Source organism: Echinops telfairi, unplaced genomic scaffold, assembly GCF_000313985.2.
Source record: "Echinops telfairi isolate 266 unplaced genomic scaffold, ASM31398v2 ScPeMD7_70;HRSCAF=299, whole genome shotgun sequence".
Lineage (NCBI taxonomy): Eukaryota > Metazoa > Chordata > Mammalia > Afrosoricida > Tenrecidae > Echinops > Echinops telfairi.
Genome location: NW_022103968.1, coordinates 40,532,683 through 40,552,487, shown reverse-complemented (window position 1 = coordinate 40,552,487; position 19,805 = coordinate 40,532,683). Strand labels below are relative to the sequence as shown.

The window sequence follows — 19,805 nt, the reverse complement described above, 5'->3', positions numbered from 1 at the left end:
GACCTACTTAGTTTTGCCTCTCGCTGAAATCTAAGGCATCCCCCAGAAAATAAGGCTCCCTGAAGCTACGGTTAACTCTGGACTGTAGCAGCGGGGCACCACCACGCAGCTCACTGTTGGCTGCAGCGCAGCCGGAGCAGACAGGAAGTGCGAGGTCTCTTTAACTAAAACAATAAACAATAAATGTGTACCTTATTCTTCTTCATGGAAAAATAAGACATCCCCCGAAAGTAAGACCTAGCGCATCTTTGGGAGCAAAAATTAATATGACACTGTCTTATTTTTGGGGAAATAGGGTAGTGAAAAGGCTTGTATTACTTAACATGGGAAACGGCAAGTTGAAAGTATTTGTTATCTTTGACTTGGCAACTTTTATGTCCTCTTTGATAATCAATTTCAGCTTTGTGTTTGGTAAAAGTAAGTGCTAAAAACCCCGTCATAAAAGAATGAAAGAACAAATGGAATCCTTAAGACTCTTGAGATAAAATTTTGTTACATAATTTTCTTTGCTTTCAAGTTAATGAGATCATTTCTTTGGCAAGATGTGTATGATTAGTGCTAGGATTATAAAACCCACATTTTTGTTTAAAAGTTGAAGAGTTAAAGTCTTTCTAAAGGTTTGTATATTTTGCAGTTAGTGGTAGTGCCTGTCTGTAGAATTTATCTTCTGAAGCCAGTGAACTTTGTGTACCCATGAACCTCTCTTATTTGCTCCAGTTTCTTGACAAAATTTCTTGGGAAGACTTTGACTGAAAGTCTTGGTTGCCAGGAATTTGGCAACTTTCACATGATTTCATGACAAATCCTCTTGCACGGGTTATTCTTCAATGCTTGGCACTCATGAAGCAGAATATTTTCACAACTTTAGATAAGATTTCTTTTTGAATTGATGGTAGAGTCGTGGATACTGTTGAAGAAAGCAGTGAGTCACAGTACCACGTAGAGCTTCACTCTTTACTAAAGCAGCAAAACCAGTGGTGTTGTCAGCCCATTAGCGTGCACTGTCTACAGAATACTGAGGTTTCTGCAAGAAAAGTTTTTGGCAAGGAAACGTCACCATTTCGAAAATGCTAATTGCCCATGAAGTTTCCAAAAAGGAACTATTCATAGATTGTGTCACCGTGCATATAATTGATGACAACCAGTAGTTGGCTACAGCAAGAATTCTTACCTGAAGGGAGGTCGTATTTCCAATGTTTTCGGGTATCGGTTTACAAATGCCAGTTACTTTTGGAATGAGTGATATGTTTGATTTAGATATCTGTACCATTCTTTCTCTGCTCCAAGTCACAACATGTTGTTTGACCTTTCTGTGGCACTTGCCTTTACCCTGTTCAGTAGTGAGACTTTGCATGCCTGGCATTGTAATCAATAGCCTTGTAGAATGCTTTAGTAGTGGAACAATGAAAAATTTATACTAGTCTAGTCTTTAAAACTAAACTGTGCTCTTACATGTGCTCTCTCTTCTCTTCCATTCTACTTGAGACACACACACACACACACACACACACACACACACACACACACACAAGTGCGTGCGCATCCTTTCTAGTGTAGATGCTTCTTTAGTGTTTATTCCTGATGGTAAGACTTGTCACAGAAGAAGCACTTGCGTTATTACCTCCTTCCTATGTATTCATGGATGGAACCACAACCCAAGGATGATGATGTTAGGTGCCTGCCAGTCAGTCAGTTCTGACCCATATTGACCCATGTACAACTGCCCCGTTTTGAACCATCCTTAAAACCATTGCCGTGTTTGAGCCCATTGTTGTAGCCACCATTATGTCAGTCCATCTCATTGAGGGTCTTCCTCTTTTTTTGCTGACCCTCAACTTTATCAAGCGTGATGTCCATCTCCAGGGACTGGTCCCTCCTGATAACATGTCCAAAGTACATGAGACGATGTCTCACCTTCCTCGCTTCCAAGGAGCATTCTGCATTCTGGCTGTACTTCCAAGACAGATTTGTTGGTTCTTCTGAAAGTCCATGGTATGTTCCTTATTCTTTGCCAACACCAACACAGACTAGAATTGGTAAACATAGGATACTTAAAACCTTATTATATTTTGTTTTGTTTTTCTGTTTCCAGTTTGTTATATCCAAGAGAAGTCACCATAAACAAAGCGAAGACCTATTTTAATTTCTACCAGTGGGAAGATAACAGCTGTAGTCATCACAGTATGATAATTCTATTACTTGCATACCTACTCCATACTTAACAACTTTCCTTATCTGACACATTACATTTATGACAATAATAAAATATCTGATTATTTTATGCATTAGTCATGTACATCTGACAGTAAAGAAAGCCAAAATGCTGAGTTAGAGTAAAGCTGACTGAGGTCGAAGGTTGTTTATCAACTTAGATGGCCATGATTCTTCGTGCTTTGGCAGTTACGGATTGATGCCATTTGGAAGTTATGCCATGATGTGGTCATCCTCCTTTTGGGGGCCGATGTGGTCATCCTTAGTTTGTATAACACTGGTTTTTGCATAATGACCTGTTCCTTGGGGCCTAACAAAGGCATTAAATGAGGAATGGGTGCATGTTGTGCTACTTGTATATTTCCTGTGTAGAGCCATCAATTGTTACTGAATAGGAGTTTAAAGTATTATGATACTTCAGTCATAAAAGAATTTTAAAAATTGAAGCAGTTTTTAAGAATTAATAGGAACTAAATTGAAATACATACTTGGTATTTACTCTGTGTGTGCAGTTCATGGCACATCCATTGTCCTACACCATTCTATTAGGACCTCAGGCTTTAGTAAACCCCCGACTCCTAATAGCTGCAATAGATGTAAGGAAAGGATGTATGCACGAGAAATGCTATAGGATGTTGTATGAAGTGAGCTAGAAGACAGCAGGGGGTGTGTTTATGGAAATAAAATGTAAAGAATCTAGGGTCATGTGGTATAAGAGTATAATGGTACCTACTTCCTCAGTAGTCCTGTTTTATGCATAGCACAAGCCTCCCCTCTTCGTATAGGATGAATCTCTCTTAAAGGAAAGCTGATTTTCTGATAAATAGAAAATGGAGAATTTTATGTTAAGCTATTACATGTTATCAAGACTAAGTAAAGTGAGTAATTTAGCTAATTTCTTTCACTATCATGATGGCAAAAAAAAACATTGAGATCTGTTGTACGTATCTCATGCTTAATTAATATTATCAAGACCATGTTTTCAATGAATTATTTAGAGTCTAAAGGTGTATCCTAATGTGCCCCTACCGTTACCCCATGTTCACTTTAAAAGGCAAAAGGACTCCGAGCAGATGCTGTTGATTATGCTATGTGAATTTCACAGGCATTTCATTTCAGGTTGAGGAAGAACAGCATCTAGAAAGCTCAATATCACAGATAAAAGTCAAAAGATCTTGAATTTTGTTTTGCAGCAATGATTCTTATTTTACCGGTGATAAATCTGAGTCCCAGAGAAGTGAATTACCTTAATCAGAATTGAGATTCTAATGCTTGGCAACTTTTTTGGTACAGCTTGAAGTTCACAGTATTTGGAATTGCAAAAAATTGTTAAGAATTTTCAGAATAATTAATCTCTGAACAGGGTCTAGCTCCTGAAATTAGAATTATGTATTGATGAAATTGGTCAGTTTTTAATACAACCTGTCAGTTTTTATCTCAGATCTTAGGATATTTGATGACCTCTGGTTGCAGTAGAATAACAACAGTTACAGGTTGTTCGTCCTATAAATATGATGCACTCCCTTACAATGTATGAACATTTAATCGTCTTAACACTTTCAAAGGTATCATGGCTAAGGATTAGCATGACAGCAAAATATAATGCATTTTTAGTCACCAATGAGTAACTAATTTCATAACAAGTAAACCCAGCTGAATAGGGCAAAGCCATTGCACAACTATGAAATTCATGAAAAGTATTTATAAATATGGATGTTTTAGTCTTAACACCTGATCAAATGTTTTTTGTTTTTTTTTGTATTTGCTAGTATTTCAGGTTAGGTTGAGCCTGTAAATTTGCATTTTTGTAATTGAACCATTATTACAGGGAGTATATATATTTTATCCACTTTGCATGCATTGCCTAGAATTTTATTGGAACCATGTTTAACATTTTACTTTATCCTTAGTCATAATTATAGAAGAACATTAAGAAATTGAAGAAAATTGGTGATGTTTCTAGACGAGGGGTGTCAAATTCAATTAAAACATAGGCCATTTGGTGCAACAGGCAAGATTCACACGGACCACATCACATTTACAAATTTTGTTAAATTTATATTTTGAAGTGAGGATTCGGGAATATGGATAGGATAATTAAAACACTATATAATTGCTTTTATTTAGTCATTTTTTTAATTTAATGTATTTATGAAACAAAATTATCATCTTTTACCCGAAACTTGCCAGCGCTTTCCTCCTCCTAGTTATCACTTACCTCTTATGTTGTGACCGGAAAATATAACAAAGTAACTAATAAAAAACACAATGTTGGACAGCTGACAAATGTGATGCACAATCGTAATGGCTTCCTTCTAAAAATGTTAACTAGTGCTGCCACTAGGTCTGATTCATAACAGCACAACCCAGAGTGCTCCTTCTACCCTTTTCACTATTGGGATCTACATTACATGACACTGAGAGTGGCAGACATATTGCTCCCAACGCGCCGGAACTGAGTCTGCGCGTTTATACACGTCCATAGGCCCCCAGGAAAGGCACTGGCCACGTGTACATTTGTGTTCAGTAATTAAAGGGTTAATGAGGGAATTATGTGTACGGTATTGCCTCGATCTCCCCTAAGCGCTATTTTCTTCATAACAATTTTTCTATTTTTATTTTATTTCAGAGCATTGCAGGCCACAAAAAACTATCTCAGGGGCCATCTGTGGGCCACCTGTTTGACACCCCTGTCTAGAGGATCAGACTCTTTTCTCTATTCCATTTTATTTATATGAAAGTAGAAGGTATTAAATTTTGGTGAAGAATCTGTAAACTTTGCAGAGATTTTCCTTAAAATCATATGGCATACTCTTGACATTTCTTTGATAGACGTGGTGCAAATTAAATAGACTGGTTGGGTGCAAGCTGACCATAAAGTGTGTCATCGTGTTGGTATGTTCAATACTCTGTCAATGTGTTGCCTTAATTAATAATCTCTACTTCACATCTCTAGATTCTATTATCCATTTCAATGGCTACATAGAACTCAGACAAATTCATGATTGAAGGGCTTATTAAGGATGCTAAACACCCAATGAGAAATGCTCAGGGTAGTTGTTTACCAGGATATATGTTACAAAGTTTCAGGTCTGCTATAAATGCTGTAAGCCCTCACCTGAAGGCATTCAGGTTAAGCTCTTTGTTTCGGCAACCCTAACTTCCTGATTTAAATTCTTGGAGGCCCCTCCTTCCAGGAAGCCTCAGCCCAAAGCCACTTACCTCCACTTCTATGGGTCAGCAAATCCAACTTAACTCAGTTAAGTGCTCAGAGACAACCCCACTCCGCAAGCCAGCCTTGTGAACAAATGCGCTCATCTCAGTTTGCTCCATCACTTGGGTAGTCCACCATTCTAGGTTCTGCTGCTGCTCCTTGAGGGAGGCATACCTGCCATGTGGATCCAGGAGGTGCACTGGGATCTCAGGGTCAGCAGATGCTGTCTACTCCTGGCTCTTGTCGGTAGTGAGAGCCCCTCTGCTTCTCAGAGTGCTCATTTTATACATGTCAGGATGTTATTCCAGGGAACCCTACTCAACGACTACTTACAGGTCAATCCTATCAGTATTTACCCCCCACCTTCTTCCATGACTCATGTAAGGAAGGTCTTTGGTGGGAGTTCGAAACTCTTGCTGGAGATCCATATTAAATAATTCACTGCCTCTGCAGTTAGGTTTTCAAGCTTGTAGAGTAATAAGATTATAATTGATATTTCCTGTGAAGAAAAATATTTTCTGAGAGAGCGATAACTATTTAATGGGTGACTCCTACTTTTTATTCTGTAATTTATATAAAGGTAACTGTGAGGTACCTACCAAGGAGTCATTTATATGCATGTTTGATACTTTTGCCTTATGAACATTTAGCAGATTATTCAAAAGCAAGCTGTTAATGGGTTGAAAGCTCTAAGACAACTCCTGGGGTTGATTCCCACCTCTACCTGCTTATACTGCGTTCCCAGCACTTGGGTTTCCTTGTTACTGTGAACTGGTAATTCATAACACTTATTCTAAACAAGGAAGAGTTAGAACATCTTCTGAATACAAGTAAGTGTGTATTTTAGAAATGTTGCCAGAGGGAAATGTGTAAACCTCTACTACTTGACAGACTTACCCAGCATTTCTATTCTTTACTCTTTCCCTTGCCCCTCTCCCTCTTCCAGAGCAGTGGTGCTGGAAAGTAACCATTGATTTGTATTTTCTTTTATTAAAATGTTAGCAAAAGTAAACTGAGCCACTTGTATTGTTTTTTTGTTTTCAAATCATTTATTAAAGGGGGTTTCAGAAAGCTCATTGAAAATTTCCTTTATCGTTTTCTATAAATGTTTTGTATTTTGAACTTTTCAGATGAGTTTATCTAGTACATATGTTGCTAGTGAAGATTTAGATCCTCTAGAAATAATAATAAATATTAACTGTATTCCTAAGTGATCCAAAGAAAAGAGGATTTTTTGAGGAATAAAATTGTGTGCCTGAACTTATAATAAAGTACCCCTGGGTAGCCCAGATGGTTAAGTGATGGACTACTAACTGAAAGATTGGCAGTTCAGAGGCACCCAGAGGCACCCAGAGGCACCTGGTGATTTGCTTACAAAAGTCTTCACAGCCTTGCAAACTGTGGAGCAGGTCTGCTCTGCACCCACGGGGCTGCCATGAGTCAGAGTGACTTGACAGCAACGGACAACAGCAAGCTTGTAATTAGGATCTTTTTCTAGTCTGTTTACCAAATTTTTCCATGTAATGAAAATTTCTTATTTTCTCTTCATTTAAAACAAAACAACCCGTAATTACTTTCGCAGTTTCTTTTTTTTAAGCACTTTATATAATGTTCTTATATTTTAAAAAACATTTATACTTCCATGCTAAACTGTTAATACTTGTATTTCATAGATCTGGAGATTCATAAAGTTATAGAATATTGCTTTATTATAGGTCCTTCGAGATTATTTAAATCAGGCTTGTTTTCACTTGAATGGTTAACACTGAATCAACAAAGAGCAATCTGCCCTAGGCCATCAACTTATTATGTAAAACCTCAATATTTGTTAGTCTCAAATCCATTTTTCTTCTGTACTTTGTTCTCCTGTCCAAGTTATTTTCTTTATTTATTAACTCAATAGAATTTCCCTCTCAATTCTTTCCTCAGCATGTACTTAACTTTTAGGCAGGTGCTCCACAAGTAATGGCAAGATGTGGCTACTAGTGGCTCAAGCTACTAGTGGCTCGAGGTATATATTCCACCTACTTTAGCCACTGTAAGGGGAGGAGCGTTACTCTTTGAGCAAAAATTTCTAGGTTTGGAATTTCCTGGATTGGGTCATGATCCCAGCCCTTTACCAAACTTGCTGGTCAGAGAAAGGGATGCTCTGATTAGTCACTTTTTCATCATATATCTGAAGCTGACAAGTAGGGCGTGTCCCGCGCCAACCACAGGGAGAACGATGGCTTCCCAAAGAGAAATCATGGATGTCAGTTTATGCTTGTGTATTTTCATGTACTCTGGATCATGCCTCAATATTTACTAGATTACTTATAACTAACTTTATCGTGCTAAAACATGGTAATACTTTATACTTTACAGGTCTTCTTGTAAATGGGCAAAATGAGAGCTCAAGAGGTTTGGACATCCTTCAAATCACATAGTGACTATGTATGTTATTAATGAAATCAGGATACCAGAATAAAAATTTTAACACCAGAACCATATTTAGGCTCAGACCCTTGTTTTTAGCAACTTAATTTCATTAGCTGGAACTATTTCTTTATCTTTAAAATGGAGCTAATAATAATGATAAAGTTGCAGTATGTAAAATGCCTGCCACGGAGCTAATATATACTAAACTAAGCCAAACTACACTGCCATTGAGTGGATTTCCACTTCTAGCTGCTGTAGTTAGTTTCTGAGGCTATCCATTTTTACGGGAGCAGGTAGCCTCATCATTGTCCGATGCAACAGGTGTTAGACGGGAGCCTCTTAACCTTGCAGACTTTTGTGATAGGTTCACCAGGACTTCTTTAATATAAAACAACTGGTGCTATATGTGCATCGGTAGTCCAGTGGGTTAAGCATTCTACTGCTAACCAGAAGATCAGAATTTTGAGCCCATCATATACTCCCAGGGAGAAAGATGACCCTTTCTCACAGGCTTGCAGTGAGTCAGAATTGACTGAGCAGCAGTGGGTTAGTGTGTTTTACAGTATTCTTTTTATAATTGCCATTCCTATGGCCTGTATCTTTCCTCTCTTTGTTAAGTGTTTTGTGGTCGGTCCAAAATGCAGATTTCCAAACTTCAAGCAAATACTAAGTGTTAAAACACCTAATTTTTTTTTTTTTAGAGTTTAGAACTGTGCTTGAAAGTTTTTCTGAAGTAGAAATGTATTTTTAACTAGAAGGTCTGTCTACGTTATGAAATTATTTTGGAGAAGTTAGAGTACTAATGTACAAAATGTCAATAAAATGTTACATGTTTGATTATATGAAGACACGAGATTACCTTAAAATATTTAGGTGGTATTCTGGCAGTATTCTAGGCCTAAAGAATATGTACAAGGGAGCTTCAACAATTTTGCGGGAAAACTGAATGGAAATGGGAAATTTCTACCAACTTTTTGAAGTCTCCTATCTAATATAACATTAATGGTTGTCTCTTTTTCCTCTCAAAAGATTAATCATTTATAGGAGATACACATGAAACAACTTAGGCTAAAAACAGAATTGGTTGATTAAAGATACACCAGGCAAATGTAAATTTTAAAACATGGACAAGATATTAGTAATCAGAGTAGCATTTAAAGCAAATTGTATCAAACAAAATAAAAAATACCATTTTATACTATACTCCACTTAGTGTATACTCCACAATGAAAGTTTAGCAATTAGGAATTTGTGTGTGTTATCTCTAACATCAAATTACTCAGTAAAATCTAGAAGATATGAAGAAAACACAGTAAGAGCATTGGTAGTAAAAATCTTTTAGCATTCTTCATGTATTGCCAGATCAGGAAGGCACAAATAAAAAGGATATATAAATGATTTGAGTAAGGTGATTTAAAATAGCCTATAAAACATATTCCTCGTTTTTTGTCATCTATACAACACCAAGATTAATAATTCATTACGCCACAAAGAAACTCCCATTTCCAAGTAGAAACATGTAGATACATATCTTGATTACAATTCATAACAGCTTAATTAGAATAAATCAACCATTGGAAATTTAAAACCACTTTCCTAAATAAATTTTGGGTCAATAGGGAAACACAGATTCATATCAGAGAATATTAAGAAATTAATGAGGAGGTAGGAATTATTGCAGAGAAAAAGTTAAATTAATGAGCTAGAAAACAGTAATGTAAACATAATTGTCTGAAAATGCCAATGAAATATATCTTAAGACAATCAAGGGAGGATAAGATGGAAAGCAAAAACAAGATGTCCAATAGGAGAAAGGATGTACAATTACAGTGTAGAGGAGACATTTAAGATCATATTTAATTCTTGTGTCAAAACATTTGAAAAGTTTAATGGAAGGAAGTAGTTTTTTGTGACACTATTATAAATGGTTCAAGATGAGATACAAAATCCAAACAGATCATGCAAGTATGAAACTGCCTTCTGGACTCCTATGAAGTGTACCTCATCTGAATTGCATTTTAGATGATGACTATCAATCTGGAGACCTGTCCAAGTGTTAGAAAATATGTAGAACTTCCAGGTGGTTGCTCACATAATCCTTGTGCTGTAATCTGACAAATATAGCATAATACAAAGAGAAAACAGTACAGTTTGGAGAAAATTAAACATTTTGCCCAAAAGTAAGGTGGGAGATAAGACTGAGAAAAGAGGCGAGAATTGTATTTTTATGTTGTGATTGAATTGGTGGGTGATGAACTTATTCTTATTTGGGTAGATACTAGGAAACCATTTAACATTTTAAATTAGTTTTGGCAACTGAATAACATTGGAATCAAAGATCCTCAAATGACCTTCCGGTTTGTTTTATCTTGAATTGTGTGTGTATGTGCCAGATAGTATGCTTTCTAATATATTTATCTTGTATCTGCCCTCTGCTGCCTTTCTGTTATAGTACAAGTGGGTTCCTTCATTTCTCTTCTTTGTCACCCAATTTCTGTCACTGCTGCTGCTCAGGTTTCGGTTTCCTTCACTCTAGCAGGAAGAAGATGGCAGGCTAGTAGCCCTCATGGAAGCACTGGATTTTGAGTGTTAGCATGAAACCAAGTTTCATTGTTTTTCAGATATGTGGCCTGATTGTTAGTCTAAGTGGACTAACCAAAAAACAAATCCAGGGAGACTCATGCTTGTATAAGTGAGAGTTTATATACAAGAGCAGTTGACTATTGAGAAAACATTACAGCCCAGTCCAGATCAAGTCCATAAGTCCAATATTAACCCACATGTCTGATACAAATCTATAAAGTCCTCTTCTGACTCAACAAAACGCATGCAATGACGCCGAATGCAGGAAGATCACAGGCCAGTGAGTTGGAAGTCTTGTGGATCCAGGGGCATTGTAAGCATCTCAGCGCTGGCAGCTGGCAGGGGTCTCCACTTTGTTACTTCACTTCTGAAGCTCTGACTGCCTCAGGGTTGCTTCATGTGGCTTCTCCTCAGTAGTGTCACAGAGAGTGAGCTGCGAGAGAGTGTGTCTCCTGCCTCCAAGGAGGAATACAGGAGTTCCCAGAATCCTCAGGAGAAGGCCATGCCCACATTGTGATGCCCACAAATGATGCCTCATTGTCTATTACTTGGTTGACAGGCTAGACTCCACCCCTTCACTCATAATCCTATCAAATTGTCAAATGATTATATAACTACTACACCATATACCACCTGTTAGGTGGGGACACCAGTAATGCCCACTTTATATGATTTTGTAAGTGTTAGATTATATTTTTTCCTAATAGTGCAAAGAACTTGGTAAGGGTTTAGTAAGAGGTGGTTGTGTGTGTTAGGAAAGGCTTTGGTCCCAAGTAAATTGTTTACTTGTTTTGGATAAAGTATATGGATTGACTGAACTGTGTTCTTAAACGACAGTGGTAGAGAATAAAGGTGAATGCCATAGAGGAGAGAATGGTGAACGAGAAGCTGACCCTTTAAAAATATGACAGCCTCTGGTTTGGGATATGTTGTTTATTAAGTACTACTGGGATTTTAGGGAGAAATGTTCAGCCAATTGTTGGAAATTCTAGTTCGCGAGTTGGGATTAAAGTCAAATTTAGGGTTGTGAAGTTTATGAGATTGAAGTATTGAAATAGCTAAGATTGTAACACGTCAATTTTTAAGTTTTTTGGGTGATAAACCTACATTTAGGGGCAAGAAGAGAAGAGACAGCCAACAAGGGTAGGAGGAAACAGTTTATAATGCTGCAAAAAGATCAGGGGAGGGATCAGGAAAACTAGTAAATTTGGTGGATAGTTAATAGCTAAAACTAGCTTCCTATGGTTTAAGAAGCAGAGACTACCTGGAGCTTTTCTGTTACATAGAGAGAATGATGATTTGAAAGATTTACAAAATGTGGGGAGAGTATTGGCTTTTGGTCTTTGAATTGTTTGCTTGTTTTGGGTAGGAGATAAGATTTGACTGAACTCTTCTTAAAAGAAGACAAATGGTAGAGAATAAAAGGTGAATGCCAGGAAAGACAATGAATAGAGCACTTGCCAAAGTGGAACTTTATTGGACAGGAAGAGAAGCCTTTGCAAGATAACAAGTGTAGAAGTTTAAGTTGGGAGAAGGGACTTTTTAAGGCTGTTAATATTGGATGACCTCAGAGTTCTCATTTAGGGGCTGAGTTCATTGAGGATGTTGTCTGGCGCGGCATAAAAATACAATAGGGATAAAGCGAGTGCTGGTATCTTTGTGGTCAAGAACTTTGTAGGTATGTACCAGAAGAAAGAGTTGTTGAATGATGTGGGTTTCAAATAGGTCAAGTAGAAAGGAGAGCTGGAAGGAGTAGTGGGAAGAACAGTGAAGATACACCAAGAGTGATTCCCACCTCCTGGTTTTGAGCATAAGGCAAGTGGAGAATTGTTTTTCACTTGATGGCCAGGAATATGGTGCCAAATGAGGAATGCTAAATTACTTTAAATTAGAACGTGTTGAAAGTTTTATTCAGAAAAATAAGAGGATTGTTTCACAATTAGAGTGGAAAAGGAGAGTTAGAGAATTAATAGAGTGGAGCTGAACCTTTCTAAGATATAGAGCAGTATAACTTTCATGTAAGTGAAAAAATGGAAAATTTGCAAGCATACAATATTTTTATTTTTTTTAAGTTTTATGGTTCTATATTTTCATATGTATAAAGTAAAGATTTGAAGTAAAGTGAGGTTTAAATTTTTAGAAGCTACATATTCACATTACATTGCCATATTAAAAACACAAATATATAAAGAATGTGGATTATGTATTCTCAGTATCTTCATACAAGGACTATGTGATGTGATGGTATTATTAATTCTATTGCAATTTCATGTGGAAAATTTACTCATTTTAAGTTTTACTCATTTCAAATTCTTGCCGACAAGGTGAATCATTGCACTGTGAGACCTGTGAGAGCCGGAACTCAATGGAATTGCCCTGTGTTTCTAGGTCTCACGAGTCTTCTGCCTTTGATGGGTGCCATTTTAACCATCTTTTTATCGCTTGTTTCAGTTTTTCTTCTGGCAGCTTTCTGCCTTACACACAGGTTCCAGCTTCTGCAGGATACTTTTGAGGCCAGTGGCGCGTGACCCTTTCAACTCTGTTTTTTCTGTTAGACTAGCATGTTGCATTTAAGGTTCTTGCAAGCAAATAGTTGGATAAGATCATTATAAATATTCAGAAGTGTAAATTAGCATAATATGAACAAAATCATAGATGCAATTAAATTACTATGCTTTTTCATACTTCTTTGAATTTTATCAGTACTTTGGTTTAGTAATTTTGTCTTGACATGTGGTTCACCTGGTATTTTCACATGTTATTTGTCTGCTATTGATAACTAGTAGATTCATATATTCTTTTGCTACATATTTGCTTAGCCCTTTTTGTAAGGATTAACTAAGTGAATAACATACGTTAGACATGTACTACTAACTACATTTATTTGAGAAAAGTTGAAGCTTTGAAGTCTTTTGATTATTGAATCCCAACTTAAACCAAGATAGGAAAGAAAGATAAAATTTTAAGAGTTTTTCCACTAACCCCTGACAGCCTGGTCACCTGATACACTTACAATTGAATTCACTGTATTTTGCCTGAATAATAGATTCATGTGCTTCAAACTTGACATGGTTTAAAAGTATCTTTTCTCTACTATCTTTGATCTGTTTCTTTCATCCCATTTAGCAGTTCTGTTTTTCTTTTTTTCCCCTTAATAAATATGAATGAAAAGTTGTTTGCTAAGGTAGTACTAAATAATAAGAAACTAAGTTAACTATTTTTTAAATTAGGAAATGTTTAACTTAATGATAATATTTGAAACAACTCCTTAAAGTAATGTATATTACCTTAAGAAAAATACATAGAAATAAAATCCAAGCTATTCCAAAGTTGTTAACCTTAAATATCACACCTCTAAAACTGTTAATTAGTATTTGTGTGCCAATTTGTTGTTGTATAATAGTTTTGTGTAACTGCAGTTGATGTTTGGTCTCCCTGAGATTCCTCCTGTGAGGCAAGTAGGGTAGGTATTATTGTCCTCATTTTCCTGAAGGCAGAAGTTAGAATTTATGTTTTGACCAACAGTAATTGGTCATTGTACTACAACCAAACTTAAAGTATATCAAAAGAAAATAATAATAAAAAAGAAAAAATTTTAAACATATATAAATAATGTATATGCCTCTTTTTGGTATTGTTATATTTTTATTTTGTTTGTAATGAAATCATTCTAACCTGTGTATGTATATGTACACACATATATCTGTATAAATATATATATTGTTAAAATATATGTGTTTATATGTATATTAAGAGTAGTACAGTGAAAACCTGTATACCTGCCAACCAGTATACCTTTTAAAGCTACATAAATGTGCCACATACTTTTCATTACGGTCAAAATGGGGACTTAGGGCCAGAAGTTTTGACACATTAGGAGATCTGGGTACTAGTACTAAACTAAAGAGAAAAGATTTGCAGATTTTTTTTCTCTTAAGTATAGCTTCATTTAATGTAGTTTCATGAAAATTGCTTTTGAATGTTAGGGTTCTTAATATATTATTTGCTTGAGTTTTTCTGAAGTTGCACTATACAACAATAAAAGAAACCTCATTGAATACTCTGATAGCTCACTTATTGAGCATCGTTAGTGAATGCAGTATTGTACACAATAGATTTTTTTTTTCTTTAGATAACTAGCTCTGCTTTTGAATATTACTTTAGTTTTATTTTCAGCATTTATAATACCTAAATGTTCTTTAAAATATGTGTATTGCCTTGATTTTTTTTAATAAGAAAGAAATGCAGCTTTTGAATATTTCAAATAAGAAAGGAATGCAGCTTTTGAATATTACTTTAGTATATTTTCAGCACTTATAATACTTAAATGTTCTTTAAAATATGTGTATTTTCTTGATTTTTTTTTTAATAAGAAAGAAATTCAGCACAGAGACACCTCTATCAGATTGTTTTTGTTGGGCTTGAAGGCAAATAGCACTTCTATGCTGCTGCTATTTTTGTCTATCCTTGTCTCTTAAAGGCAATGGCACTCTTTCCAGACAATGCCTGGAAAGTTCAGGCAACTAAGCTTGTGAGGATTTCTGTGTATAATGGAGGTCCATAAATCCAGATGGGAGCCCAGGGTTAAGAGCACAGCTTTAGTGCTGAGGCCTCTGGTAGTTACTGTGGTTGTACAGTCAGTTGCTTTTGCTTCCTGGGTTCTTGGCTCAGAGCGTTGAACAAATGGAATGTGAGGAAAATTATATTGTAAGGGAGAATAGTTAATTATTCTGTTCCTTCGTATAGATATTGCTGTGGTTTACTCTTATTGAGCTAGATGCAAGTATTAATCTTATAAAGTCAAATTTCTAATGTATATATGTTCTTTAGTGGGCCTAACCCAATAAAAACAACCATCTAATAAATCACTCTAAGGAAATGCTTCTTTTGAATTTGGCTTCTCTCTTTTTTTCTGTTCACCAGGGAGTAACTATTCCCAGTCAGAGGCGCTATGTGTATTATTACAGCTACCTGTTAAAGAATCATCTGGATTACAGACCAGTGGCACTGTTGTTTCACAAGATGATGTTTGAAACTATTCCAATGTTCAGTGGTGGAACTTGCAGTAAGTACTCTCAATTCTTGTCCTTCTAGGTGTTGGAACACTTTTCTACACAATCTACATGTTTAAAATTCATTTTAAACTTATACCACGTTGTAAATTTATAAACGAGTACATTTCTGAAGTGTCTGAATTGATTATTTAGCTCAAGTGATCAACATACTGGGATAAGAGTCTTACTCATTCACTCTCATCAAGTTTATTCCAACTTATGTCTTTGAAATGTTGTATGCTACCACTACTGAATGTAGTCTAAAATTCAGTGAGGTAACTAAAAACTTGATTTGATCAGCAGTCTAGTGTAAAAGTAGCAGTTCTGGTATTAGGGCAGGGAAGACTTGATATTGGTAGTAATGGTGACAAGGACAATAAGGAAAGGAAAAAACAATGAGACATTGTGGCAAATGGAAATGTACCTAGGGAAGATGAGCCTGGATTTAGGTGAGAACTTCAGTCCTCCATCTATCATCATATACTGGAGACCCATACACTGGGCCTGTCTATTTGCTTATCAATAAGATGAAGATATTTTAAAATAAGAAATTTTCTGGGAAAGTACTAACTAGGACTTACACTAGTGGTCATGTTATTGATGACTGCCTCTAGTTGTTTCTCTCTCAACCTCACTTAGCGCACTCTGTCATCCTGATCATTCGGTTTCTCTACTGTTCTGCGCTAGAGCCGCTGGCTAGACTGATAGTAAGCCTAACTTGAACCTGAAATATAGTTAGTGAAGGGAGGATTTTAAAAAGAACTATTACTTAGTTTTGTAAAACACCATTTTCTTCTTTGAGTTTTATAATGTTGATTGGAAATGATCATATTTTGATGTTTAAGAAGTATACAGTTTTAGAGTACAATTTTTATAGTTTTCAGGTAACTTTTTTCCAATGCCTCTAATAATATTTTAGTGATATTTTGCAAGTTTGTTTGTAGTTAAATTTTGCTTCTTGAGGGTATTTTATGTAATAAAAATTTTTAACACGAAATTAATGTATAACCTAGAAAGCTAATTTCTTGATATCGTTTATCTTCACCAGGTATGTGTCATCTGCTTCATTATTGCTTTCCTGTATTCTTTGAGCAATACTGTCAGACCACAGATACATGAATATAGAATGTTAAAGGCTTTTAAGTAGCCATATGCTTTCGTCATATCAGTACCCATTTAAAAAACTGTTGAGGGTATTTCACAGGTCTCTTGGAGATGATTGACATGGGAACTTAACAGAGTTGAGAGAGATAAAGGAAGGGGAAAAAATCCTATGATTTGCCTGTGGTATAAATGTCAGCATGTCAAAGGAAAGCTTTTTAGGGGAGATAATAAGTAAGGGAATTGTTACTTATTCACTTTTGTCTCTCTAGCCAAAGTCTAGATGACTTCTACCTTACCTGCCTACCTTTAAAACTTTTTTAAATTGTTCTCTCAGCAATGCATTTAAATTTTTAGTCTTAACATTACTGACTACTTAAATCTTTAATCATTTTTCAGTTTATACACTGATTTAATACATCTACTGAAGCTGTGTCATAAAACAAGTAACTTGTAGTAAGTGGGATCTTGTATGTATAAATTATAAACATTATATTCAGAAAAACTAAAAGGTTGTCAAATGATCATGAAGGAAGTCCAGGCCTTTGTTGAACATTGGAGAAAGCATACAATTTAGATTGGCATTAAAACTGGAGGAAGTGTTAGCGACAATAGGAAATAGCTTGAATTGAAGCACAGCAGAAGGAAATAAGCTGCACAAGAAAAGTAGTTACGGACAGTAGAGTAAGAGTGGACTGTGCCTGACACTTAGAGGATTCTGTGTTATTGAACTTCATTTTGCTAAGCACTCTAATGTCAATCTCCTAGTGTCTCAGGCCATGTTTTAAGGACTGTTGTGTAAAAAGTGGTTCAAGAGGTGTGAGAAAATCGTGAAAAGGAAACCAGTTGCATGACTTGGATGAAGCTAAATGTGGTAGGGCAATCGCCTGGGGATTTGGTTAGTTTTTCTTTTGACATTCATACTTGAAGATTTTGTCAAAATTTGGGCTCTGGTCAGGTGAAATACTAGTAGAAATAGGAGGAAAAAAAGTGGATCTAACAGAAACTTGGAGAAATGGATTCTTTTAGTTTTAAATCAAGTAAAGGTGATCTGTTCAGATGAAACTCTTCGATTAATACTTGGAAGAATTTAGTTTTTAGGTGAGAGAAACAAAGAAAAACTCAGTGCCATTGAGTTGATGCCAACTTACAGCCACCTTAAAGGACAGGGTAGAACTGCCCTGTGAGTTTCTGAGACGGTAACCCATCACCAAAGAAGAACGCTATGTCTTTCTCCCTCAGAATGCCTGTTGGTTTCGAACTTCTTCATTTACAGCCCCAAGTCAGCCTAATGCATGACCACTGTACCACCTGGTATTTCAGGAAGCTTCGGGATAAAGACAGGGTTTCACAAGGTTCAGGTGGGGGCGGGGGCCGGGGGGACGGATGGACTCCCATTATCTTTTTTATTCCATTTTCCCCACTAACTTTCTAAAGCCCCATGTAGTTTTAACTGAAATTTAACATATATTGTTAATTTACTTGTTAAGTTTCTAAAAGCAGTATTGTCAGATTCTGAGTTAATAGAATTTGAATTAATAAGATTACAAGATATTTTCATTTTGGTTAATTGTATTTCAGCTTTAAAAACGTACCCTTTTTTTTTTTTTTTTGCTTCTTCAAACTACAGTTCCCAGTAAAAGTTTCAGTATCACATAAAGCTTTATGAAATGGCTCATTATACTTTAATCAAGGAAGTGAAATTTATTGACAGAGTGTTGGTTTAACGTTTCCCCTTTGGGAGATGACACTTTCTCATGATGTCTCAAATCCATGTTAGAATAACCACATGTTTTAAAAATAAAATATGCTACTGGTGGTACAGCTTTAGATATTATATAGATATACCAGTAAGTATTTACTGAAAATACCATGAATTCTGTTAAAATTGAAGTAAGACCAAACATCAAATTCATGGTGAAAACTGGGTAGAAGAATGGTGAAATCATTTATGCTTTCCAAAGAGTTTATCGGGACAGTGCCCCAAAGAAATAATTGGTTTTAAGAAAAAACAAGATGATGATCCAGATGAAGCACACAGGGACAGACCACTCTCATCTATTTTCAAGAAAACAATTTTCTAGTTGAAGAAGACCCAGGAACCAACAGCCAACACCATAGACATTTCAAGTGGTTCGGCTTACACAGTTCTTATGAAAAATTAAAGTTGAGTAAGCATTTTACCCCATGGGTACCAAAATTGTACCCAGATGAGCTGCAGATGAGAGTAATGCTTTTGATGGACATCTTAAATAAGTGGGGTCAAGATAATGAATAATCTCTTGGAATAATTGTAGCAGGAGATGAAGCATGGTTTTACCAGTGTGAACCTTTAGATCAGTGCTTCTCAACCTTGCTAATGCCTTGAACCTTTAATACAGATCCCCATGCTGTGGTGATCCCACAACCATAAAATTATTTTTGTTACTACTTCATAACTATAATTTTGCTACTGTTATGAATCAGGCAACCCCTTTGGAAGGGTCGTTCAAACCCCAAAGGGGTCACGACCCACAGGTTGAGAACCAAACCATTGCTTTCGCTAAAGCACAACCAAAACGTTGGCTACCGAGATGTAGATGTCGTTTAGCAAAAGCAAAGACAGACCAATAAAGACCGAAGGTTACAGCTTCTGTGTTTTCCTTTTTGGAGTGCTCAAGGCATTTTGCTTATTGTTTTTCTGGAGGTCCACAGAATGATAGCATCTCCTTATGATAAGAGTGTTTTGAGAAAGTTAGCCAATGTTTTAGCAGAAAATTGCCCAGGAAAATTGCCAGAAAGACCCGAGAGTCTTCTACCAGAGCAGTGCTCCTGCTCATTCCCTTTACCAAACGGGCGTTTTGCAAGATGTCCAGTGGGACATTAGATAGCCACTTGACAATCCAATTTTAGCAACTTCTGATTTCCTTTTGTTACCTAAACCTAAAAATTTTCTTAAAGGAAACCCATTTTTCTTCGGTTAATAATGTAGAAATGACTGCATTGGTGTGATTAAATTCTCAGGACCTGTAGGGATGGCCTAATGAGCTTATATTGAGAAATAAAGCTTTTTTTTTTTTTTTGTCTTTAACTCCATTTTCCCAAGACCTTTTTGAAGTTCCCTTCTACATCCCCTTTTAGTTGAATTTCTAGCACTAATAATACTAAAAGTATGGTGAAATATTTCATAAGAAATTGAACAGGAAAGTATATTTTTATGTGTATAAATATTGATAAGTACATAT

General features: G+C 36.0%; 1 protein-coding gene across 1 annotated transcript in view; it reads left to right on the top strand.

The window, feature by feature from the left end:
• Positions 1 to 2,094: 2,094 nt before the first annotated feature.
• Positions 2,095 to 19,805, top strand: part of PTEN (phosphatase and tensin homolog) — a 31,606-nt gene continuing 13,895 nt past the window's right edge. Inside the window, exons 1-2 of the mRNA XM_045291270.1 lie at positions 2,095 to 2,181; positions 15,350 to 15,491. Coding sequence (XP_045147205.1) covers positions 15,449 to 15,491 — 43 coding nt within the window. The 5' untranslated portion in view covers positions 2,095 to 2,181; positions 15,350 to 15,448. The remainder of the gene's footprint in view (positions 2,182 to 15,349; positions 15,492 to 19,805) is intronic.